This window comes from Phaseolus vulgaris, chromosome 6 (assembly GCF_051622355.1).
Source record: "Phaseolus vulgaris cultivar YP4 chromosome 6, ASM5162235v1, whole genome shotgun sequence".
NCBI lineage: Eukaryota > Viridiplantae > Streptophyta > Magnoliopsida > Fabales > Fabaceae > Phaseolus > Phaseolus vulgaris.
In genome coordinates this window covers 24,330,441-24,357,008 of record NC_143503.1, presented here as the reverse complement: position 1 = coordinate 24,357,008, position 26,568 = coordinate 24,330,441, and the positions used below count along the sequence as shown (strand labels likewise).

General features: G+C 33.0%; 2 protein-coding genes and 1 long non-coding RNA gene across 3 annotated transcripts; 1 reads left to right on the top strand and 2 right to left on the bottom strand.

Annotated features, from left to right (window-relative positions):
• Window positions 1-4,382: 4,382 nt before the first annotated feature.
• On the bottom strand, window positions 4,383-5,529 carry LOC137833481 (uncharacterized). Its single transcript, XM_068641828.1, has 6 exons — window positions 5,286-5,529; window positions 5,074-5,210; window positions 4,900-5,001; window positions 4,750-4,815; window positions 4,584-4,643; window positions 4,383-4,466 (listed from the first exon to the last, which is right to left on the bottom strand). The coding sequence occupies exons 1-6, from the start codon at window positions 5,527-5,529 to the stop codon at window positions 4,383-4,385; spliced, it is 693 nt and encodes a 230-aa protein (XP_068497929.1).
• Window positions 5,530-8,468: 2,939 nt separating this feature from the next.
• Window positions 8,469-11,186, top strand: LOC137833480 (protein FAR1-RELATED SEQUENCE 6-like). The gene is made up of 4 exons (XM_068641827.2): window positions 8,469-10,706; window positions 10,806-10,910; window positions 11,004-11,101; window positions 11,180-11,186. The coding sequence occupies exons 1-4, from the start codon at window positions 8,469-8,471 to the stop codon at window positions 11,184-11,186; spliced, it is 2,448 nt and encodes an 815-aa protein (XP_068497928.2).
• An 8,911-nt stretch (window positions 11,187-20,097) lies between these two features.
• LOC137833136 (uncharacterized) lies at window positions 20,098-20,547 on the bottom strand. The gene is made up of 2 exons (XR_011084682.2): window positions 20,451-20,547; window positions 20,098-20,365 (listed from the first exon to the last, which is right to left on the bottom strand). It is a non-coding gene; the product is annotated as an uncharacterized LOC137833136 (long non-coding RNA).
• Window positions 20,548-26,568: the final 6,021 nt, after the last annotated feature.

Here is a 26,568-nt window from a genome sequence, read left to right as displayed (position 1 = left end):
AGCCTTACGTCATTGATGTTACAAGCCTTCCTGTTAGAGTGAAGATTCCACCATGTACCTTCTAAATTAGTTTTAAATTATTCTGTTCTTTGGTTCTTAAATTGTAAATTTGTTGAAATAGTTATTTAGTTTTTAAATTTGCAACTATGTTGAAATTGCTATTTGGTTCCTAAATTTGCAATGGATGGGTTGTGAGACACTAATGTAACAAACAACTATAGGGCAGTATTCTTTTATGTTAGTTATTGATGAAATTGTGGGACAATATTGTTTTATGTTCTCTCTAAATCCTTTGTAGTTGCTAATGATGTGGCGCCAGGTGGTGATGGAAAAGGCTTGGTTAAATGAAAATCTGATTGCTCCCATTTGTAAGTGTATGTTGCCCCTTTCAAATGAAAAAACTTATTTATTAATAGAACTGCACATATATTTAAGAATTGAGGTATTAATAGAAGTGCACAACAATTCATGTTGCTCTAAATTAACCGAATGTTCTATTATTGAAGCATAAGCATACTGATGTTATAAGAGTGTATGTTGGTTTCGTTCTCAACAGGAAACATTCACAAAATTGTTTGAGGATATAATGTCAATTAGCGGATGTTCAGATGAGGAGGTTCTTACGATTGATCGTTATCCTGAGGGTCAAGCTAAGGTTTGTTTCAAATGATGTTTTTTGTTTTTAAGTAGACATGACAATTACATTTATTTATCTTTAACTTTAATTATTATACTGTATTTGTATTTGGTTTTGATATACAGGTGTTTAGGCATAATTGCAGGTCAAAGCGTTTGGCTGTTGTGAACATGGTTATAACTTTGGAACAAAAGAGTATTATACAGTCCACCCCATTTGGATGGCTTTTGTTTGTTCGTGAGGACATCAAATTGAGCCGTGGACTTTTAAGTAAGTTATGTAGTTCATGGGTCGAGAGGAAGCAATGTTTTTCAATTCAGTATCAATTTGTGTCGTTTAGTTTGGTAGATGTGTGTTTAGGTTTAGGTCTTAGAGTAGGTGGTACAAAAATTGATTTAAGGAAAAGTAGTATTATATCTCACATAAGGAGTTTTTTTGAAGAAGGTCATGTAACTGTGGAAATGATATATTCTGTTATTTTGAAACTTGGGAATGATATTTCCTCAGAGGACTTTTGTAAGTTGTATGTCTTGTTAGGTTTGTCGGAGTTTATTCTCCCTACTAGATTGGGTTTAGTTCATGATGGGTTATTTAACCTTGTTGATGATTTAGACAAACTTGATATGTATAATTGGGGGGGTTTATTGTATGAGATTTTGGTTGATAGTTTGTGTTCAGCTTCAAAATGGATTACGCGGGGAAATATGTCGTATATCCATGTGGATGGTTGCGTTTACCTCTTGCAGGTAAAATGATACATTTTTGTTATTGGTAAATGTTTGTAATAATTGTGCATCTGTGTTGACCTTTTAATAAATGCCTTTTTTGTATTCATTGTTCAGATATGGACGATGGAACATTTGTTCTCTTATAAGCGTCAAGTACCTACTAGTGGGAATAAATATCCACGTATCATGCATTGGATGAATGTTAGAGTTGGTGACCATGAACTTGAACGTGGTCTGCGTAAGAATAAGGTATTTTTTTGTTTTTTTTTAATCTGTATTACCTTAATGTTGTTTTGAATGTACATAATTATTTTTGGAATAATATATGTCAACAAACAGGTTGTTGTTGAATTATGTGCTTCCAATGAAGAAGTTTGCAATAAATTTGTTGAAGAAGCTTTTGACCAAATTGGGTGTCGAATTACGAAGAAGAAACCAACAAAGGATGAAGTCCGTGCAATGAGGGTGAAAGTTCTTCAACTGATGCGGAAATCTGAGGAGCAGGAATTATTAATGACAAGTATGGAGAAAGAGGTTAATGACATAGTTCAGTTAATTGCAAGGAGAAATTGTCTTCGTCGTGATACTCAGTCTGAAGTAATTGAAGTTGAACCTCTTGCAATGGATTGCACATACTTGAAAAAGGCAGAAAGCAGTGATGAAGATGTAGATGAAGTAGAACCAAATGAAGAATTTAACAGTCATGAAGATGTACATGAAGATAAACAATTACATCCAGATGAAGTCCAACCTAGTGAAGAAGTCAACATGTTTCCTAAAATGAACGTTCAACCGAGGAAACGTTTCAAGAGTGCTGTTTTGAAAACACCTTGGACCACATATTCAAAGAGGAAGCCAAAAAAACCCAAAAAATGATGCTTCATTAATGGATATGTTTTTAGGTGCTTTTTGTTTTTAAGTTAGTGGATGTATGCTTTGCTTACATTGTTGAAACCATTGTAATTTGTAGTATTGCACCAATAATTTTGTTGAGGAGTAATTATTGTGGAAACTCTAAATGATGTGATTCCAATAGCCACATAGAACAAGATTCTTGACACTTTGAGGAATCACCTTGAGCTGGAAAATATAGAGGCACTTTCTTAGAAGTTGGATCATGGTTCTAAGTCAAGAACTCACCAATAACAAGTACCAAATCCCAAACTCATTTGGTTGAACCAAATATTGTCAAATTGAATCAACAAAGGAATTATAAAAAGAGAAGACCGAACAGAAATTAGGCAAGAACACATAAGAACCGAACATAAAAGGAATTGAAAACAAAAACAGAACACATGTGCTGGAAAATGGAATAGCCGAACCAAAACACATCAAAAAACACAAGGCAACATGAACAATTGAAAAAGAAGAAAGGAAGGAGAAGAGAATGCTCATGAAGATGGAAGATAGGTTGGATGATCACGCCACTAGAAGTATGGATGCTCCTAGATGAGTGTGCAAGCCGCCACTTGAGGAAACCATGGTCCTTCAAGATAAGACTAGAGTAGAAGCTCAAAAGCTCTCCAAATGCTCACTCCAATTTTGAGTATAGTTTCTTTAGATGAATTCAAATCTGAATTTTACAAGGAAGGCACCTCTATTTATAGCCTAAGGTGCTGAAAAATGAAAGCTAAACATTTCAAAATTCCCTCCCAAAAACAACTAGAACCGGCGCTAAAAATGCCAAGCAAGGAAGGTGTGATCCTTTCCTTCACTTTGGCACCCCCTATTCTACTCCTACACCTATCTACTAATACACCCCCCTAAAGCTCCTAACTAAAAACCTAAAAGATGCTATAACAAAAGAGGTTTCTAAGGTTTCCCTCTAAGCACCTTCAACTAAAGACACTATAAAAAGAGAAAATAAATGTCCTCTAGCTCCCAAGGCTTTGAACATGCTTCTTGTAATCCTTTGAGGTGGACTTTGACCTCCATGGGTGTCCTCCATTTGTTCCTCCACCTCTTCTTGAGCTTGATGAGTGGTCTCCATGTTCTCTTGGGCTTGATCTCCATCACTAAATGTGTAAGTGGATTAATTTTGTTATTCATTAACACTATTGTTATTCATTAATTTTGTAGTATTGTTTTTATTAATGAACTTTGTTATGAATATTGAAAAACCCAATGAGGTAGTCTTTCAGCAATGGATTGCCTGAACCTCCAATGAGGTCCCTGGACTCCCATCTCAACCCTCTTTGCAGCCAAAAAATCCAAAAGTAATGACCCAGTTGCAGGAATAAGTGAGTGTGCAAAAACTATAACATAGGTCCCCAGTTAAAATAACAAGGGTCCCCACTTATATAAATACACCAGAAATTGAGGTACACTTTCACCAATGAATGGCCTGAACCTCCAATGAGGTCCCTGGACTCCCATCTCAACCCTCTTTGCAGCCAAAAAATCCAAAAGTAATGACCCAGTTGCAGGATTAAGTGAGTGTGCAAAAACTATAACATAGGTCCCCAGTTAAAATAACAGGGGTCCCCAGTTATATAAATACACCAGAAATTGAGGTACACTTTCACCAATGAATGGCCTGAACCTCCAATGAGGTCCCTGGACTCCCATCTCAACCCTCTTTGCAGCCAAAAAATCCAAAAGTAATGACCCAGTTGCAGGATTAAGTGAGTGTGCAAAAACTATAACATAGGTCCCCAGTTAAAATAACAGGGGTCCCCACTTATATAAATACACCAGAAATTGAGGTACACTTTCACCAATGAATGGCCTGAACCTCCAATGAGGTCCCTGGACTTCCATCTCAACCCTCTTTGCAGCCAAAAAATCCAAAAGTAATGACCCAGTTGCAGGATTAAGTGAGTGTGCAAAAACTACAACATAGGTCCCCAGTTAAAATAACAGGGGTCCCCACTTATATAAATACACCAGAAATTGAGGTACACTTTCACCAATGAACATGACTGTTCATAAACTACAACATAGGTCCCCACTTACATAAAAACAGCAAAAAAACTGAGATGTTATTAATCGTCATTTAACATTATTTGACGTCACATTCAAGTTCGAAGTACATAATATTCAAGATTGTGTAATTCCTTATTTTTTGATTGCCTTGAATAATAACTCCATCTTTTCTGCATCTGAAAATTGATGAGGAAGGCAAATGTTAGACAATATACATGGGCAACCTTCATTATAGTTTTTAAAGTGTTGTTCATTTCTTGTATTGTACCTAGAGTCGTGGGTGGAAGTCTTACTACTGGATGACAAGCACGAACTAAGTCATCAGTTGGTGGACATATGTCAGAATTGAAAACCTACATGAATGACAATTTAATTTCAACCATGTAATGTAATGTAAAGAAGACGATTATTATTTTAACTTCCACAGTTGTATTACATTTATGTTGATTGACTACATACCTTGACAATGTTGTTAAGAGTGATATTAAGGTAGAAGTTCCTTCGATTTGGAGTGAAAATGCCGACCTAAAAAACACACAAAAATACTTGTATGAATGACATGACATATGGAATTGTAAAAGAAAAGTTTGTTTTTCACCAGGTTAATACATTCTTTAAGACTAAGACAGAGCCAACTTCAATTAGAGAACCAAATTCTTCATTCTTTAAAACCTTCCCATGAACACTTGCACTTGCAGTCCCCGTCGGATCCTGTAAAGCAAGAAATTTAATATAGAACTTCTTTTGCAAAATGTAAGAAAGATTACATAATAGGTATATTACCTTAATTGCTATTAACATGTCTCCTAGACCATTGTGCTTGCATGATTTGATTAGACAACTTAAGAGTGGGAAAACATCTAATTCTTTCAAACTTCCCAGGAATGATCTCTGTTCAGAACCACGTCCTTCAATTTCTCCTTCGCAATAAAATGAAAACATCATTACACATAAACTTTTGTTGTTCCATTCTAAAAAAGGTGATTGAGTATTACCTTGGAATTGAAGGAATTTTTCTGCCCATTTCCATTGGTTGGATGTAAAATCACGATCATAAGTTTGTTGACCTATACGGTTTATAAATTCTTGAGTGTTCACTGGCTGGTCAGAGTTCCGATTAAGGATCACGGCTTGCACATTACCAGCTGGTCCCGGAATGACATTGGTAGTAGAGTTGCAACATCGTACATAACTACCAATGTCATTGTCGTCGATATCAAGCCCTTCCCATGACTCCATTTGGAATGGATGTATACTTGAACAAATTCATCCTAACGCATGCCCTATATATAGATGAACGTTGTGTTGAAGATGGTTGCTGCCCCTTCAAGATTGTGTTTGATGAAGTCTTGTATGTTGTGTTTGATGAAGACATTTATGTACTTTCCATGTATTTGTGCTTTGCTTTAAGAATGTCTTAGTTAGTGCTTAGAGGTTGTCTAAGAGTAGCTTTTTGCTGAGTAACTCACCTCATAATCACTGGCCATGGGATAAGAACAAGCATAAGTTTTCTAAAACTGTTTTTCACATGTTTTACACAAAAACACGTTTCACTGCATAAAAATAAATCTGTTCTTTTCTAAATAAACAGATTCATTTTTCTCACTGATGCCTTGGCTAAGTCTTGTAAAAATTAGATTTTGTGCATCAGGTATTTTGACTAAGTCTTCTTCTTTTCAAAACGACTGAATTTCAAATAGTTAAACTTCCTCTGTTTTCGTTTTGGAAAATAAATTTGTTCATCTGTAAATGAATAGATTCTTTTTTGCCTCTGGTGCCATATCATACTTAAACGCTTTTCAGTTTTATCTCAGCACCAGAATGGTTGACTAAGTCTCCTCACTTAACAGATTCTCTAACTGCTTTTGAAAATAAATCAGTTTATTTTATTTTCAATCTGTTCATTTTATAACAGCTTTAACTGTTTTTCAAAATTCTGTTATAAGCTGGCTTTCTATAAAATGCAAACTTGTTTTCTGAGTTTAACAACAATTCAAACAGTTCATACATTTGCAAAAAACAAGTTTTGACAGCAGAGAGTTAAGTGTTTTCAAGGATTAGCATTTGTTCTTCAAAGATTTCAAAAATCAAAAAGTGCTTGTTCTTGGTTTGGTTCCAAAAGCTTGGTTTGAGGTGCAGCTACTGTTCTAGCAATCTTGCCTACTGGTTTAAGGCTGATCTTTGTTACCTCAATCAGGTGTAGTCGTTTCACTTCTTATTACTTGTAATAGTTTGGTTAAATCCTCTTCTTGATAGGTGTTCTTGGAGAGTGGATGTGTGTGTGTGAGTGCTGAAATAGGTTTTTTCAGCAAGAGTACCTAAGTTCTTGTAGGTTTCAAGAACAGTGGGAAGTGTACTTGATTGTACTGTGTGTTAGTGAATTCCACCTGTTGTTGGTGAAGACTGGATGTAGCTCAGGTTGAGTGAACCAGTATAATTGCTTGTGTTCATTCTCTCTCTCTCTCTGCAATTTCGTTTCTGCATAATTGATAAAACAGCAAAGAAATAAATCTGTTCAATTGAAAATAAATCTGTTCTTTCTGGGCACAGTGCATACTGTTCTTGATTTCCGAAAAAGCTGTTTTAATCTGATAAGAACATATAAAATCTGCTAAAAGCCACTGGAACAGATTGACTGTGATAGGTTGCTCAAGAAACTGTCAACGCCATTAATTGAACCTTAAACAATTGCTTAAAGTTGAAGCTTGCTGTTCTGTGATTAAGTGTTCTTAATTTCTGGAAAATTGCTTAACATCAAGAAGAACATTCATAGTCTGTTAAAAGCCACTGGAACAGCTTGTTTGCAAAGGTCACTCAATTAACTAGCATACTATCAATTGAACCTTAATCACTTGCTTGAAATTGAAGCTTGCTGTTTTTGTGTTTCACTGTTTTTCAAATCTGATATCTGTGTGTGCTGCTGGAAATCCTCACTGCATAGTCTTGTGATTAGCTCTGCTGTATTAAAAGCGTTTCAAACAGAAAAAACAGTGCTGAAATAAATCTGTTCATTTTCACATAAATCGATTTATTTTCTGTAAAACTGGGTTAAACACTGTTTCTGCGAAGAAGTTTTAAAAGGTCAATTCACCCCCCCTCTTGAACTTTGGCACTATTAAACCCAACACGTTGGGCACATGTTATTGAAGGAAGGAAAAGGGACGAAAATGGAAGAATTTGTTTTTTAAAATATTTTTAAAGGTTAGGTGCAGTTTAAGTGTGGTGCAGTTTAGGTGGGTGCCATATAAAGATGAATCTTTGGCACATGTTCACGTTTCAAGCAAGGAAAAATCAGATGTATTGTCTAATTAATAACCCTTAATAACATATCATAAATGCAACAATAATTTGTTTTTTTAAATAATTATTAAGATGAGGTGCAGTTTAGGTGTGGTACAGTTTAGGTGAGTGGCATTTAAAGATGAACTTTGGGCACATGTTCACGTTTCAAGCAAGGAAAAAAGCAAATGTCTTGTCTAATAATAACTTAGCATAAATGCATCAATAGTTTTATTAAAATATATTTTAAAGTGAGGTGCAGTACGGTACTCTTCTTAAAATGGCAATAAATGCTAATTTGCCATGAATGTTACGTGCAAAGATAGTTTTGCTCCAACATTATCTTTTGTTTTTTGCAGGTGGGGTTCATTCCTCAATGCCACAAATGCTGATTTTTCCATTCACACATTAAAGAGAAAGTGTGTGCCCTTCATTCTACCACGTCCAGCACCACGTCCAGCATCCCCTCCACCACTGTCAGCATTCATTACAGCACCAGTTCTTCTTCATTCTACTTCCTTGCATTAACTAGAAATTGAAGAGCAGATAACGTCCAGCACTGTCAGCATTCATTGATTCCAACAGTTCTTCTTCATTGTTCTTCATTGCATTAAATACAAATTCAAGAGCAGTTTACGTCCACCACGGTCAGCATCCATTGAAGGTTCTGTTGGTGAAGGTACTGTTGCATTCAATACATAGCTTATTTGTAACTTTGTGCAAATTGTTAAATAATGCATAAAAGTAGTCATAGTTCTTTAATGATGCAGTAGATTTATTTTGTTCATTGTTTTAAATTTTTAAGTTAAGTTATATAAAGAAAATTGTATACATGTGCATTAATGTTTTTTGTGAACGTCAATTAAGCTAAGCATTGTACACACAACAGGTTTAAGGTAATGGCAGATTTGTCACTTGATGACATTCCGTTGTTAGAAGAATCTCAGCATTCGAATCATTTAGCTGGGAATGATTATGTGGAAAATATACTTCATGATACAAATTCCCAGATCAATATTGATGAGTCCGTTCCAAATGTAGTTGATGAATCAGCTCCTACAGTTGGAATGTGTTTTGACACTGCAGATGCCGTGAAAAGTTATTACCGACAATATGGCATTAAAAAGGGTTTTGCAATTAGAACTCGAAGTTCGAAAAAAGGACCTGACAAAGAATTAAGGTACTTCATCTTGGTATGTGCTAGGGCGGGAAATTACATGTCTGCGATTCCACCAGAATTAAGCACTCACCCTACTCAGACGGTTGAATGTCCGGCTCGTATAACTGTTGGAATAAAAGAAGGCAAGTGGTATATTATGTCGGTACACGAGGACCACTCACATCAATTGAGCCCGACGAATTCTAGATTGTTTCACGGTAATAGGAAAATATCTTTGCAGACAAAAAGAGTGTTGGATATTAATGACGATGCTGGGGTTCGTATAAATAAGACTTTTAGGTCTTTTGTGTCTGCTGCTGGTGGTTACGAGAATCTCGACTTTGTTGAACGAGATGTCCGTAATTATGTTGCCCAAAGTAGGAGAGCATTGGGGAAGGAAGGTGATGGAAAAGCTCTCTTAAATCATTTCTGTCGCATGAGGGAATTGAATCCACAATTTTATTTTGACATTCATTTGGGCGATGATAACCGCATACGACATGTATTTTGGGCTGATGCTAGAAGCAGGGCAGCATGGGATAGTTTTGGAGACATTTTATGTTTCGATACCACATACCTAACAAATAAGTATGATATGCCGTTTGCACCTTTTGTTGGTGTAAATCATCACGGTCAATCAATATTGTTGGGATGTGGACTCCTATCTTCTGAGGACACTGATGCTTTTGTGTGGCTTTTTCAAAGTTGGTTGCGTTGCATGTCAAACAGACCCCCTGTAGGCATTGTGACCGATCAATGCAGGGCAATGAAAATTGCAGTTGAAGTTGTGTTCCCAAATGCACGTCATAGGTGGTGTCTTTGGCACATTATGAAAAAAATACCAGAAAAACTTCAAGGATATAGTCAGTACAAGGAAATGAAACGTGGAATGAAGACAGTGGTCTATGAGTCCACAAGTGTTGATGATTTCTTGTCTTCGTGGGCAAATTTGATAAATACGTTTAACTTAAGTACAAACGATTGGCTTAGTACATTATTTGAAGAACGACATCGTTGGGTTCCTTGTTATCTAAAATCATTTTTTTGGGCAGGAATGTCAACAACGCAAAGGAGTGAAAGCATGAATGCTTTTTTTGACGGGTACATTAATTCAAGCACAAGTCTCCAACAATTTGTGCAACAGTATGAGAACGCTCTGCAACATAAGGCCGAATTAGAGTGTGAAGCGGATTTTGCTTCTCTTAACACCATAATTCCCTGCACATCTCAATCAGGCATAGAAAGACAGTTCCAATCGGAATACACACATGCAAAATTGAATGAGGTGCAAGGGGAGTTTAGAGGAAAAATGAATTGTGTTGTTACTAATGCCTATATTGAGGGTGATGCATGTCGTTTCACTGTTGTAGAGGAGTCTTTCCAAAATGGTCATCCTGAACACCGCAATGTAGTAGTTCTTTTTGACCGTCAACAACTACATGTATGTTGCACTTGCTTGTTATTTGAATTTAGGGGAATTTTGTGTCGCCACTGCCTTGTTGTCCTTGCTCAAGAAAAAGTGACAAATGTCCCAAAAAAGTATGTATTGGAAAGGTGGAGTAAAAATCTAAGGCGAAAGCACACGTACATAACATCATCCTTTGGCACAAAAGACAAGGATCCACAAGTTCAAAGGTATGATGAATTGTGCAAGAAGTTTTATGACATAGCTGAACATGCCAGCGGGGAAATTAATACAACAGAAATCTTGCATAAACAACTTGACAAATTTGTGTTGGAATATGGTCAACGAAGACATGATCAAGATAGGACAAAGCATAACATTTGTGGAGCTCCTGAACAACCAACACCAAGTACTCCTACCACAACAATCAACATCAACGGTGATATCCGTAGCCCTGTACTTGTGAAAAGAAAGGGTCGGCCGCGATCAACACGACAAAAATCCAGGTGTGAAAAGGCTCCAAGAAGAAAAAATACATGTACTAGACGTCAACTTCCTAGTCAGCCAACTACGGTTAGTAAAACTATTTCTTTTCATTACCTTTTCATTATTTTGTTTACTTTGATATGTCAAATGTAAATATTATATGTAATTCAAAACTAAATGCCTTAGGGAATTGAGGAAGGAAGTTATGTGGGAGGTGTTCAAGCAAATCTGCCTGATCAAATTGAAGGGAACATGAATACATTCAATGGGATGACTAATGCAATTGCAGGGGTACGTATCTATTGTATTTGTTGTTGTACTTCTTCATTATTGTTCACGTTTGGAACTTCTTGTTTTGTTTAATTACAACGAAATAAATTGTAGGTGTCAAGTACGGGGTCTGTTGGCTTTCTTTCATTGTTGAACTCAGTCCAAACTAATTTACCAATATCTCAAGAATCAAATGCATCAGAGTTGTTTAGGTTTGTGACCTTAAACCCAACAAATGTTGTATAGATATCAATTTCTTCATGTAAGTTCAATTCATTATTTGGTTGCAGGTTGTAATGAAGGATCCACAAAACTTTTTGCACACAAGGAAGTCTTTTATATGACATAGAAGAGAACCTTTATCATTTTTGGTGCATCACAACTCCTGACTATTTGAACATCGTACATGGGTTAAATTCCTATATGTATTGATAATATTTGTTGTACTGCAATGTTAAGTTAGAAATCAAATTATTGTAATCCCCTCCCCTGTATGCATGCAGTTGCAGTGACAAAAAGCAACATGAAATCAATGACCATGCAAAAAGTTATTCCTAGGTCCCCACTTATTAACACATGAGTCCCCACTTACAGTATAAGGGTTTCTGTGACCACCACATCATGGTAAAACCCACCCAATTAACATTCATGCACTGCAACTATGTCTCACTTACACACAACATTCACTTCCATGTACAGGAATCCAAAAAAATATTTGAAATCAATGACCATGCAGAAAGTTATTCCTAGGTCCCCACTTATTAACACATGAGTCCCCACTTACAGTATAAGGGTTTCTATGACCACCACATCATGGTAAAACCCACCCAATTAACATTCATGCACTGCAACTATGTCTCACTTACACACAACATTCACTTCCATGTACAGGAATCCAAAAAAATATTTGAAATCAATGACCATGCAGAAAGTTATTCCTAGGTCCCCACTTATTAACACATGAGTCCCCACTTACAGTATAAGGGTTTCTATGACCACCACATCATGGTAAAACCCACCCAATTAACATTCATGCACTGCAACTATGTCTCACTTACACACAACATTCACTTCCATTTACAGGAATTCAAAATAATATTTGAAATCAATGACCATGCAGAAAGTAAGTCATAAGTCCCCACTTATTAACACATGGGTCCCCACTTACACTACAAGGGTTCCAATAACCATGCACAAAGTTATTCTTGGGTCCCCATTTTTTAACACAACGGTCCCTCTTACACTATAAGGGTTGCAATTAATTTACTAACAAAGACCATCACATTCATGTGCTCCAGTGACAACTTTCTGCCCAAAATATGATATAAATAATTTCATAAATTAAATCACTTAAATGAAATTGAGAATGCTTCCATTCATTAAATAAAAGTATCTACATCGTTCACATCAACTAATAATAAGTAACACTTTTTTTTGTTACACTTTAAATTGTCCAATAAAAATCAAGGGCAATCTACTTCCAAATCTGTCAATACGGCTTTTCGATGAACGTTACACTCATGCAGCACCCACGAAGTTAGCATCTCTTGACGAAAGTGTAGGAGGTCCTTCTAAATAATATATCATGGAATCAGTTTGCAATCACCAAACTATAAATAAAATGTGTTAAGTAATTAAAATAACTCTTACCGTGGTGTAATTGGGAAAGGTATTCCCTTCCAAGTGTTGTGAACCACCCCACAACTCCATATATTTGACAACTAAAATACCACAGTCATAACTGCATACAACCAAAATAAATTTAACCCTAAAGAAGAATTCAAAATATTAACTCCAAACCAAATTACAGAAAATATGAAATCAAAATAAATATGAATATTACTGTCAATACTAACCTATTCGGTTGTAGGGGAACCTTTTCTTTTACCAATAAAATTTGAGGACCACTCTTTCCACAAAATTCGTCAAGAATTTCAAAAAGGTGTTGTAGACGATCAACCTACAACATGCAATTTAACAACAATGATAAAGAAATCCAAACCAAATATATTCATAAGTATTCAACAACATGCAGGTATTTACCATTGCTTTATCAATCTTGAATCGATCTTCAATTCCATGACCAATGGAGTCCAATACATGCAATCGCCTGGTTCGACAATTGAATGCGTACAACCACCAGTGTTCCTTGAACACGGTTGGGACAAACACCTACAAAACGTTGCAAAGTTTAAAGTCACACTCAGCATCACCATTCTAACAAACACCAACAAATTTCACAGAAAACATCAATAATATTAACTTACATAATCACAATAAGATATTCCCTGATATGGGAATAAAGCATTCTCATAAAATGACATGTAATCCAAACTGGACCATGAATTTTGTACCCTCTTGTTGATCATCTCCTCAATTACACGAGTCTGCAACAACAAACTCTATTATTAGTAATAACAAAAACTTAAAAGAAATGAAAATTAATTTAAATCAACACTAACCGCAAAAAACGGATTGAATGAAAAACGCTTCACCACTCCAAAATTAACAATTTGATTCATATTTAAGAAGCCGGTTACAAATAGCATAACCTACAAACACATTCAACATAACTAAGTAAACAATACAAGTAAATAGAACAACTACTACAATATGTACATTTTTACCATATTGTCAACTCTTGATCGCGGCCTTAATGATTGCAAATCCAGCCGAGTCAACATGTTGTTTTGTATATCCACAATGACACTACATCAACATTTAACACCAACTCAATAATCAAGCAATAACAAACAAATGAAGTAATGCCTACAATTATATGTACTTACCGTTTCATGTCAAACTTGAATGCAAAAAATGTTTTATAAAATTTGAAAATATCCAAACTGCATGAGCTTGGACCAGCACAGCTCGCTCCATGAGAGGTTGGGTTGGCTCCACGCACAAATCCAATTGACCACTCGTTTTCTTTAACAAGCATTTGTCGGACCTCTTTAATTTGCTTATCCAAATGATCAATTTTTAATTCGTTATCTGCAACTTTCTTCTCACAAAGTTTGTGCTGGTAAACTAAGTCGTCCCACTCACTTTTACCACCACTACCTTCCCCAACACCCTCATCAGAATCTGCTAAGGCTTCTTTCAAAATTTGGATTCCTTCCTCTTCAGCACTTACTGGCCAATCGCATACAATCTGAAAAAACACTTACTTTTGAGTTAATCTAAATTTTCTGCAATAACATGAACCAAAAACTAAACAATTCGCAAATATACCTCAGCAGATAAAAAAACTTCATGTAACCTTCTTCCACGATTATTAACACTCGGCCAATGCAAAAATCGTGGAAAACCAATACACTGGGCACGGTCGCCAACACCCACATGGTGGACCGCCCACACCTATTTCCAAAAATATAATACGTAACTAATTAACAATTAAACAAAGTCACTAATAATTTAAGACAACATAATTTTAGAAATTTCAACTAACCTGCAAAACAGCGACACAACCTGCCAAATATATTTCACTAACATTCTTGTCTTCGTAGTAAACTTGTGATGCCCTCGTCAAACTTGTAACTAAAACATTATACACTGCACCCCCCCAATTATATAATTGTAATGCATCTAAATTGTCTAAACACTTAAAAGCAAAAGAAGTAAATGTTCTAGAAGTTCTAGGAACATAAAATACATATAACCCTAGCAAAATGTATAACCTAACAAAATCATCAACATTTTTGTTCAAATTTTTCTCCTCCAACTTTTTCAAAATTGTTGATAAATTCATTTCCTCCCCTTCTTCAAACAATGTATTCACAACACCTCCCCCATCATTCTCCATTTTCACCTCTTCCCCCACAACCGGCAATCCTAATGCAAAACACACATCAAGAGTTGAAAATGGAACTATACTTTTTCTAATCCTAAATGCTTCCTTATCGGCTGCCCATCTACTTAAGAGTTCTCTCGTGAGGCTGTTAGATATATCCAACACTTTGTCCATTTGAAGCATCCACTTAAATGGAGTTTGTTTAATCCTTTCTTGTTGAAACCTATTAAGTTTACGGTTCACATCAACAATATATTGAGTCAGCACATTGTGCCTAACTCGTACCTGCAACATCAGAACATAAACCAATAACAACAACTTTATTTATTCAACCATGTCAATTCACAAAATATTCAACTATTGTCAACAAAATGTAAAATTAGTACCTTCATATCAGCTTTTGCATGACGGGCAAAATTCTTGGACCGTGAGGTTTCCATTCTCTAAAACTTCAAAAAACCAATGACCACCACATCATGTTAAAACCCACTCAAATAACAGTAATACAGTCCAACTATGTGTCACTTACACATAACATTCAGTTCCACTTACAAGAATTCAAAAAACAAAATTTAAGACAATGACCAAGCAGAAAGTAATTCATGAGTCCCCACTTATTAACACATGGATCCCCACTTACACTATAAGGGTTCCAATGACCACCAAATCATGTTAAAACCCACTCAAATAACAGTAATACAGTCCAACTATGTGTCACTTACACATAACATTCAGTTCCACTTACAAGAAAGCAAAAACAAAATTTAAGACAATGACCAAGCAGAAAGTAATTCATGAGTCCCCACTTATTAACACATGGATCCCCACTTACACTATAAGGGTTCCAATGAACACCAAATCATGCTAAAACCCACCCAATTAACATTCATACCATCCAACTATGATTAAACTACACACAACAATCACTTCCAGTTCTTGGAATCCAAAAACAAAATTTAAGACAATGACCATGCAAAAAGTAACACATGAGTCCCCACTTATTAACACATGGATCCCCACTTACACTATAACGGTTCCAATGCTCACCAAATCATGCTAAAACCCACCCAATTAACATTCATAACATCCGACTATGTCTAAACTACACACAACAATCACTTCCAGTTCTTGGAATCCAAAGACAAAAGACAATGACCAAGCACAAAGTCATGCATGGGTCCCCACTTATTAACACATGGGTCCCCACTTACACTATAAGGGTTCCAATGACCACCAAATCATGCTAAAACCCACCCAATTAACATTCATACCATCCAACTATGATTAAACTACACACAACAATCACTTCCAGTTCTTGGAATCCAAAAACAAAATTTAAGACAATGACCATGCAAAAAGTAACACATGAGTCCCCACTTATTAACACATGGATCCCCACTTACACTATAAGGCTTCCAATGCTCACCAAATCATGCTAAAACCCACCCAATTAACATTCATACCATCCAACTATGTGTAAACTACACACAACAATCACTTCCAGTTCTTGGAATCCAAAAACAAAATTTAAGACAATGACCAAGCACAAAGTCATGCATGGGTCCCCACTTATTAACACATGGGTCCCCACTTACACTATAAGGGTTCCAATGACCACCAAATCATGCTAAAACCCACCCAATTAACATTCATACCATCCAACTATGATTAAACTACACACAACAATCACTTCCAGTTCTTGGAATCCAAAAACAAAATTTAAGACAATGACCATGCAAAAAGTAACACATGACTCCCCACTTATTAACACATGGATCCCCACTTACACTATAAGGCTTCCAATGATCACCAAATCATGCTAAAACCCACCCAATTAACATTCATACCATCCAACTATGTGTAAACTACACACAACAATCACTTCTAGTTCTTGGAATCCAAAAAAAAAATTTAAGACAATGACCAAGCACAAAGTCATGCATGGGTCCCCACTTATTAACACATGGGTCCCCACTTACACTATAAGGGTTCCAATGACCACCAAATCATGCTAAAACCCACCCAATTAACATTCATACCATCCAACTATGATTAAACTACACACAACAATCACTTCCAGTTCTTGGAATCCAAAAACAAAATTTAAGACAATGACCATGCAAAAAGTAACACATGAGTCCCCACTTATTAACACATGGATCCCCACTTACACTATAAGGCTTCCAATGATCACCAAATCATGCTAAAACCCACCCAATTAACATTCATACCATCCAACTATGTCTAAACTACACACAACAATCACTTCCAGTTCTTGGAATCCAAAAAAAAAATTTAAGACAATGACCACTACATCATGCTAAAAGACACCCAAATAAGATTCATACCACCCAAAATGAAGACAATCAACATGCAAAAAGTGATTAATGGTTCCCCACTTACGCTATAAGGGTACAAATGAGATACAAATTTAATATATTGACTTCGTTTCTGGGTGTGTACGACAAATCCTCTTGTCAGCATAAACATAAAATATTTGCAGTATTCTAGACAACAAATAACATACTCAGAGGTAAAAAACTAAATATAATACGTACACCAAATGATGATACCTATTTGCTGTTAACAAAATGTCCAAAAAAGAATAACCTTAGAGGAGGCTTTTGGAATTACAAGTACTTTTATGAACAGAGTATTTTCATGAAATTACAAGTACATCCACTATAGCAGTCAAATTTGGTCAATCAGTACACCAAAATAAACAAACTTAGAGGAGGCTTTTGGAATTACAAGTACTTTTATGAACAGATGATTTTCATGAAAATTCATAGCAAGGATTAGGAGACCAAAAACCTATAACAGTCACACACCCCATACAGATTCAGTTCCCAGGATTACATATCATCTTGTCTATGAAAAAAAAAAAAGAAATTACCTACACATTGAATTTTTAACTTTAAATTTCTGGATAAACAGATGATGCTTTTTTAACAGTCAAATGCACAATCTCAAATACATCCACTATAGCAGTCAAATTCGGTCAATCAGTACACCAAAATAAACAAACTTAGAGGAGGCTTTTGGAATTACAAGTACTTTTATGAACAGATGATTTTCATGAAAATTCATAGCAAGGATTAGGAGACCAAAAACCTATAACAGTCACACACCCCATACAGATTCAGTTCCCAGGATTACATATCATCTTGTCTATGAAAAAAAAGAAGAAATCACCTACACATTGAATTTTTAACTTAAAAATTCTGGATAAACAGATGATGCTTTTTTAACAGTCAAATGCACAATCTCAAATACATCCACTATAGCAGTCAAATTCGGTCAATCAGTACACCAAAATAAACAAACTTACCTTCTCCTCCTTCCTCGTATCGTTTCGCAAACCACCTTCTCCTCCTTCCTCGTAGCGTTTCGCACACCACCGTCAGTTCGCACTACTCCACCGTCAGTTCGCAGTACTCCGCCGTCACCGTCACTTCGCACCTTTGCACTCTCCGCCGTCAACGTACACAACTTCTCCTCCGCAGTCACCGAAGTCACCGTTCGTCAGTTGGCACTAAACCACCCTAAGTTCGCACTACTCCGCCGTCACCGTCAGTTCGCACCTTTGCCCTCTTCGCCGTCACCGTACCCAACTTCTTCTCCGCAGTCACCGAAGGCACCGTTCGTCTATCTCTACAATTCCTATGCTCGCGGGAAATTTTAATTTAAAACCCTAATACACTCTTCCCTTCCCCCTTTTCAGATCACATGCCACGTTGCTTTTACCAAAAATACCAAAAGTGCCCATGCCACATCATCCATTCCTCCACGTCACACAGGTGTAAATTGGAGCAAACAGTTTGGAGGTGTCAAATAATCATTTTCCTTCACATAATAAAGTGAATTTCCCTACACCGGATGACAAATTTGTGGTTCCCATTTGCTTCTACTCTTGGTTTTATTTGAAAATTCTGGACATGAATTGGATATAGTACTATTTCTGAGCCTCTGTCCCACTTCATTTTTTATTCTAAACTATAAACTATAATATATAAGCCAAACTTTCTCGTGAATAAAATAAATAATAAATAAAATATTAAAAATAATAAAAATAATCAAATGTTTACTATAGAAATTATTATTTAATTCAATGAAATTTGGGTTTGTGTTTCTTAAAATACAATACACTAATTAAACGAAATGATGAGAGAGAAAATACATTAGAAATCAAAGTAAATTTTAGGAATTTTGAATAAGTCAAAGAATTGAAAGAGAAAAGGATTGTGTGGGGAAGGACAACTAAAGGGTTAGAAAATTAAGAAGCAAAGATAAGTGAATATAAGATTTTTAAATGAATGTAACTTATATTTTTAATGGGTCAACAAACACATTCATTTACATATAAATTAAACCAGCATGTCATTAATATTTCACAATAAAAACTACATCTAGAAAGTGAATTTGAGTTTCTTATAATTAAGATTAAAAAAAATATTTTTGTATCTTATGTAAATGATATTTGAATAGAAAATACTAGTATTTAGAGGTGACAATATGGGTTGTCTCGTTTCAGATTGGTTAGTTCCACATAAGGAATGATCTCCGGGCTTGTGCAGCAGCCCACATAAAAAAATTAAAATTTCATTAAAAATAAATAATATTAGTGTATTTACTGATGAAAACCAAAAGGTGGAGAAGACAAATTTGTATTTTTTATTAAGGTATTTTTTCCAACACCTCAAAAATTTTGAAATTTAATTTCCTTAACATAAAAGTCAATTTTGGAAATGGAAATTCATAAGAGAAAAAAATATATAGAATAACCTTTCTAGGACAACTATTTTACCTTCCGTAATTTAGAACAACTATTTTAGTTTTTGAATTTCAGTCTCTGAAATTAATCAGGTGCAAGAAAAAATTTAAGAGAGTGCAGAAAGAAACATCCTTTTTATGATTATGCAGCCTGACCCACCTCGTTCCGTATCTCACTCATGTGGATTGTGGAATATGTGGGACAACCTAAGTAGGTCAACAGACAACCCTGCACCGCATGTTTCATAGCGAGTTACAGACCAACCTGAACGCTCCATTCGCATTGTCATCCCTACTAATGTTCAATGTCTTCATCTTATATTCAATATGAGTGTGCACTATTATACATTAATTGAATGAACAACATTCCCGAACAGAAATAACAACAATTTATCATATGAAAAAATACATTATTAAGAAATGAATTTAAACTTAACTCATCTTCATAAAATTAAATTTAATTCATATATATATATATATATATATTTTTTATTTTTTTATTTTATTTTTTTTTATTTTTCTTTTTTCTTTTTTTTATTTTATCTCTAATTAATACCGAATCTTCAAGATACATAAAAATTATTTTGAAACAATGTAAAACACCAAAATTCAACAATGAAATCTCAAATAAAAATATGCAAATGAAAGAAAAAAGGTATTATTTAGTGTGTAACAAGTAAATTCCACAACAAAGGCATGGAATTTTTTCATCTTAATTTATTAAACCATGAAACCTAAACTTTATTAAGATGAATTCTTGGTGAAACATTTTCACGAGATGCTTTCTCACAATTGCAAGAACAGTATCCGTCGACACATACATGTATGCAGACAGGGTCCATGCACTTTAGATTCTCACAATCTGTTTCAGTCTTGCACTTGTGTTGTTCTTCTCTTGCATCGCCAAAATCTGCAAATTTTATTAACCCTTATTAGAACCCTAATGATTTGTTAAAGAAAATAATAAATAAAGAAAATTAAACAAAGAGGAATACCTGTTCCAAATGTTATGAGAAATAAAGCTATCAAACAAGGGAACAATATTGAAGCTTTTGCCATTTGTGTATCTCTCGTGTTTAAATTATTTTTAGAATCAAGTTTTTCCTGACAAATGTTTCCGGTTTATGAGGATTATTTATAATGTAGTCAAAATAACAAAGTAACAAAGGAGATTAATGTTGTCATGTCACAGTAAAAGTCAAACCTAGAGTTGAAGTTTTTATTTATAACAATAATTAATTGTATTAGTTTTTTACTAAATGCAACACATGAAAATTTAAATAATCATCATTTCAATTTTGATAGAGAATTATTGAATTGACTAGTTATAGGTAACATTTGACTTTTTAAAAACGGTATGTAGCATTTGACTTTTTAAAAACGGTTATAGGTTATAGGAAGTATTTTACTTTTTAAAAAGTGTTATAATAATAATAATAATATTTTACATTTTAAACTGGAGTCAATATGTTTATATATATATATATATATATATATATTGTGTGGGTCTTCCTATCTCTTCCTGCTTAAATTATTAAAACATTTGTAAATCTTAAAATAAATATTTACTATTCTTTCTTATCTTTAATTTTTTTTTCTCGTTAGACAATTTTTTTATTCTCTCTCAATAATTAACTTTTCAAAATTTACAAAGTACAACAATAATGTTATGGGTTTCCCAAAGGTTTTGGGCCCGTAAGGAGTGTGTTTTGCATTCCTTTTCCTGTTTGGTATTCACGTAATTGACATGCTACACTCAACTTGATTTCTTCTATAAACGATGTTGGACCAGTACGTTGGAACATCTTTGTTCATGTTTTGTCTTCACAAAATTGACATATTGAACTACATTTTAGGTTTTGAACTAGGTTCTGAACATTTAGGTATTATTTTGTGCAGATGAATACGCTTCATTTTTTAAGTTAATGTTAGATTGTTAGACTCAACTATGGATAAGAGGAGATGGCTATGGAAGAGAAAGTCTTCTGAGAAGAGTCTGGTGAAACGGAAATAGCTAGATTTCTGGCTCTCCTTAGGCATAATTTATTTGACTAAATGACCTAAATACATAACTCATTGATTATTCAAGCTTTATATAACGAGTTTTGGAACGTAATTTGGGTTGGAGTGGTGAGTAAAATCTGGAAGCACAGAAATAACTTAATTTTTAATAAGGGTAAGGTTGATGGGTCAGAAGTGATTGCAATGGTCCAAGTTAAGGTTTGGTCCTAAATTTTCTCAAAGTCTCGTTTTAGGTCATTCTCTTATCCTAATTGGTGTTTGAATCCCTTGGCTTGCATGCAGTTGGATCGTTGATGTTCTTCGTAGTTACTGCGTAGATTCTGTGTTCCTCAGTTTTTGTGAATTTGTCTACTTTTGTGTCTGTTTGCCAGGAATTTCTTGGAAAGGCAGAAGAGATTAATTGCAATTGTATAAGAGTTAGATCATCCCTAAAGTGATTAATATTTATTAATTTGTTTTGCTGATAAAAAAAATTCAAGATAAAAAAAATTCAAGCTTTACATAATAGTATATAGATAATTGAGATGTCTTATTGGGAGAATTTCTCAATTTGTTATCTTTGCAGTTGTTTTCTTTTATGTTATGTTGTAACAATTCCCAATTAAACTTTAAACCATACTTAATTCACAAAAGAGCAATTGGTGATATATTATTGGTAGCTTGAGGTTGTTTCTCTTTGTTGAGTTTTTCTAGACTTGGAGATTGAATCCCATTATGAGCTATCTCAATAGAGTTATAACTCTTAGCAATGGTATCTTTTATAAAATTACAGGATAACAAATCTCTTTCTCTGATCATTAAGAATCACTTTACTTTAAAATTATTGACTCAGTATATGATATAACTTCAAAATCTCCATTTTATCTTTCTTGCTTCTACTCTAGGTTTTATTTGAAAATTAGCCTCTGTCCCACTTCATTTTTTATTCTAAAGTATAAACTATAATATATAAGCCAAACATTCTCGTGAATAAAATAAATAATAAATTAAAATATTAAAAAAATAAAAATAATTAAATGTGTACTTTAGAAATTATTATTTAATTCAATGAAAAGGGAGTTTTGTGTTTCTTAAAATATAATACACTAATTAGACGAAATTAAGATTACTATGAGAGAGAAAATATTTAGAAATCTAAGTAAGTTGTATGAATTTTTAATAAGTGAAACAATTGAAAGAAAATAAAAAAATTGTGTAGGGAATGACAAAATAAAGGGTTAGAAAATTAAGAAGTAAAGATAACAGTGAATATAATTTTTTTAAATGAATGTAACTTATATTTTTAATAGGTCAACAAACACATTCATTTACATATAAATTAAGTCAGCATGTCATTAATATTTCACAATAAAAACAACATCTAGAAAGTGAATTTGAGTTTCTTATAATTAAGATTAAAAAATATATATTTTTGTTTCTTATGTAAATGATATTTGAATAGAAAATACTAATATTTAAAGGTGAAAATGTGGATTGTTTCATTCCATATTGATCTATTTCACATAAGGAATGATTCGCATGCCTAACCCACATAAAAAAAATTAAAACTTCATTAAAAATATAAAATATTAATGTATTTATTGATGAAAATCAAAAGCTGGAGGAGACAAATTTGTATTTTTTATTAGGATATTTTTTCTTCCACCTCAAAAATTTTGAAATTTAATTTCCATAACATCAAAGTCAATCTCGAAAAAAAAAATTCATAAGAGAAAAAAAAAATTCTAGGACAACTATTTTACCTTCCGTAATCTAGAACAACTATTTTAGCTTTTGAAATTCGGTCTCTAAAATTAATGGGGTGAAAGAAAAAATTTAAGAGAGTGCAGAAAGAAACACCCTTTTTATGATTATGCAGCCTGACCCACCTCATCCCCGTGTGAGTTGCGGGTTATGTGGGGGCAGCGTAAGTAGGTCGACAGACAAATATAGTGCCCTGCACCGCATGTTTCATAATGAGTTACAGACCGACCTGCATGATCCGCTCACATTGTCACCCCTACTAGTGTTCAATGGCTTCATCTTATATTAAATATGAGAAAATACATTATTAAGAAATGAGTTTAAACTTAACTTAGCTTAATAAAATTTGTTTGTAAGATAAGAATTAACTAAAAATAATTTTAATGTCATGTTAAAAAATAAATTTAAATTTAATTTATTTTTAGAAAATCTGTTTGTGAGATAATACCGAATTAATCACATACATCCATCGAACAATTTAATTTATTTTTAGAAAATCTGTTTGTGAGATAATAAATCTAATTAATACCGAATCTTCAAGATACATAAAAATTATTTTGAAACAATGTAAAACACCAAAATTCAAAAATGAAATCTCAAATAAGAATATGCAAATGAAAGAAAAAAAGGTATTATTTAATAGTTTGTCATTACAAATAAATTCCACAACAAAGGCATGAAATTTTTTCATCTTAATTTATTAAACCATGAAACCTAAAGTTTATTAAGATGAATTCTTGGTGAAACATTTTCACGAGATGCTTCCTCACAATTGCAAGAACAGCATCCGGCGACACATACATGTGTGCAGACAGGGTATATGCACTTTACATTTTCACAATCTGTTGCAACCTTGCACTTGTATTGTTCTACACATGCATCGCCAAAATCTGCAAATTTTATTAACCCTTATTAGAATCCTAATCATTTCTTAAAGAAAATAATAAATAAAGAAAATTAAACAAAGAGGAATACCTGTTCCAAATGTTATCAGAAATAAAGCTATCAAACAAGGGAACAATATTGAAGCTTTTGCCATTTGTGTATCTCTGTCGTGTTGAAATTATTTTTAAAATCAAGTTTTTCCTTGCAAATGGTTCCGGTTTATGAGGATTATTTATAATGTAGTCAAAGTAACAAAGGAGATTAATGTTGTCATGACACAGTAAAAGTCAAACCTAGAGTTTAAGTTTTTATTTATAACAATAATTAACTGTACTAGTTTTTTAATAAATGCAACACATGAAAATTTAAATAATCATTATTTCAATTTTGATAAAGAATTATTGAACTGGCAGTTATAGGTAGCATTTGACTTTTTACAAAAGGTCATAGGTTATAGGAAGTATTTGACTTTTTAAAAAGGGTATAAATAATATTTTACTTTTTTAACTGGGGTCAATATGTTTGTTTATATATATCTTGTGTGGGTCTTCCTATCTCTTCCTGCTTAAATTATTAAAACATTTGTAAATCTTGAAATAAATATTTACTATTATTTCTTATCTTTAATTCTTTTTCTCGTTAGACAATTTTTTTATTCTCTCTCAATAATTAACTTTTCAAAATTTTATTCTCTCTCAATAATTAACTTTTCAAAATTTACAGAGTGCAATAATAATAAAAATAATTGTTATTTTATTATTATAGGAGTTTAATAGATTCAAGAGGATAGGGCCACTTTATAAATTATTATTATTATTATTATTATTTATTGTAAGAGTTAAATAGACATAATTTTGTTTTTTTGAATAATTTTATAAAAATTTACATTAGTTATAGAGACCTATGTCAAACTTTTACTGTATACAAATACAAATTTTAGAGAGCGTATTTTCACTCACTCCATATTTGATATTCACTTATTATTCGGATAGCATTGTACTTTTACTCAATTGAGCGTCAAAGAGTCTTTTATAAATGGACTCCTTGACATTTAGGCTCTGTTTGGATTAGGGAGGGAATGTGTGAGGATTTGAGGGAGTGGATGTGTGAGGGTGTTTGGATTGGGGTATGTTAGGGTGGATGTGTGAGGAAAGTTTATGGGAGTTTGTGAGTGATGTGATGTGATGGTTATGAGGGAATTTTAATTTTTTTTAAAGGTGTGAAATGTTACTTTACAGATTAACCCTTGCCTATTAAAAAAAATTAATAATAAAATGAGTTGTTTTTGTTTAAAAATGAAAAACTTTCACACATTTCGTAGATTTAAAAATTATAATTAAAAAAATATATGTTAAATGTAAATATGTATAATATAAAAACTATAATTAGAAAAAAAATATGTATTCAACAAATTAAATAAAAACAAAAGTTCAAGTAATAAAATTGAAAAATAAATCAAACATTATATAAATAAAAAGATATTATTTTTTAATATTAAAAACCCTCTAGAAATGAAAAATAAAAAATACCAGAACAACAAAAATATAACGTAATTAACAATAAAAAAATTTCATAAAAAATTATAATAAAATAAATTATAACTCATAAACATAATAACTATATATAGAAATATTTTAATATAAACATAACAAAAATAAAAATAAAAACAGAATTTCAAATAATTTCTTTAAATATTAAACATATACTATAAAATTAAAAAATAAATCACATCTTATATAAATAAAAAATTACTATTTTTTAATATTAAAAAACCTCACAATAAAACAATCTAAAAAATACAACAGTAACAAAAATATAACTTAATTAACCATAGACAAGGATTCCATAAAAAATTATAATAAAAAATAAGGATAAAAATGTATTAGTAGTATAATCCGATATAGTTCAATAATTAATTATTATTATTTTGTTTTATTAAATATTTGTGTTAGTTAAATTTATTTAATAACTACTAATAGGTCAAGAAAAGACATAAAAATCAATATTTTATCACCATGGGTATCCCTTTTCAGAGAATATGCTTTTGCATGCATGAGTCATTTAAAAAGTATTGTGCTCATTAAACCAAATAAAACATAACATAATACATAAATACATATTTTAATATATTAATTATATTTTCAGTTTCTAATGAATAATTTAAGTTAGAATAAAATTATTTCAAGTGATGGATTGTTTTTAGGGATATTTTGTATTAAATAAATTAAATATTTAGTATAAAATAAAATGAAAAATGTTTAGTATAACCTTTTGGTGATGACCATGATCCAACCGAGGTAATATTTTCAATTTTAATTAGATATAATATATTATTTTCTTTTAAAAAAACTAAATCCAACCACATTTAATAAAATATCTAATTAGAACTTGAAAAATAGGTATCACCTGATCTACTCTAATAACTAATATATAAATGGAAGATTTTATTTAACTATTTTTTTA

Bases quoted from the DNA above. Each gene is read 5' to 3' on its own strand.
- LOC137833481 (XM_068641828.1), bottom strand. From the start codon at position 5,529: ATGGAGTCATGGGAAGGGCTTGATATCGACGACAATGACATTGGTAGT. The intron at 5,002-5,073 runs GTAATATACCTA...CTTGCTTTACAG, and splicing joins ACATGTTAATAGCAATTAAG to GATCCGACGGGGACTGCAAG. The intron at 4,816-4,899 runs GTATTAACCTGG...TGTGTTTTTTAG, and splicing joins CTGTCTTAGTCTTAAAGAAT to GTCGGCATTTTCACTCCAAA.
- LOC137833480 (XM_068641827.2), top strand. From the start codon at position 8,469: ATGGCAGATTTGTCACTTGATGACATTCCGTTGTTAGAAGAATCTCAG. The intron at 10,707-10,805 runs GTTAGTAAAACT...TAAATGCCTTAG, and splicing joins TTCCTAGTCAGCCAACTACG to GGAATTGAGGAAGGAAGTTA. The intron at 10,911-11,003 runs GTACGTATCTAT...AATAAATTGTAG, and splicing joins TGACTAATGCAATTGCAGGG to GTGTCAAGTACGGGGTCTGT.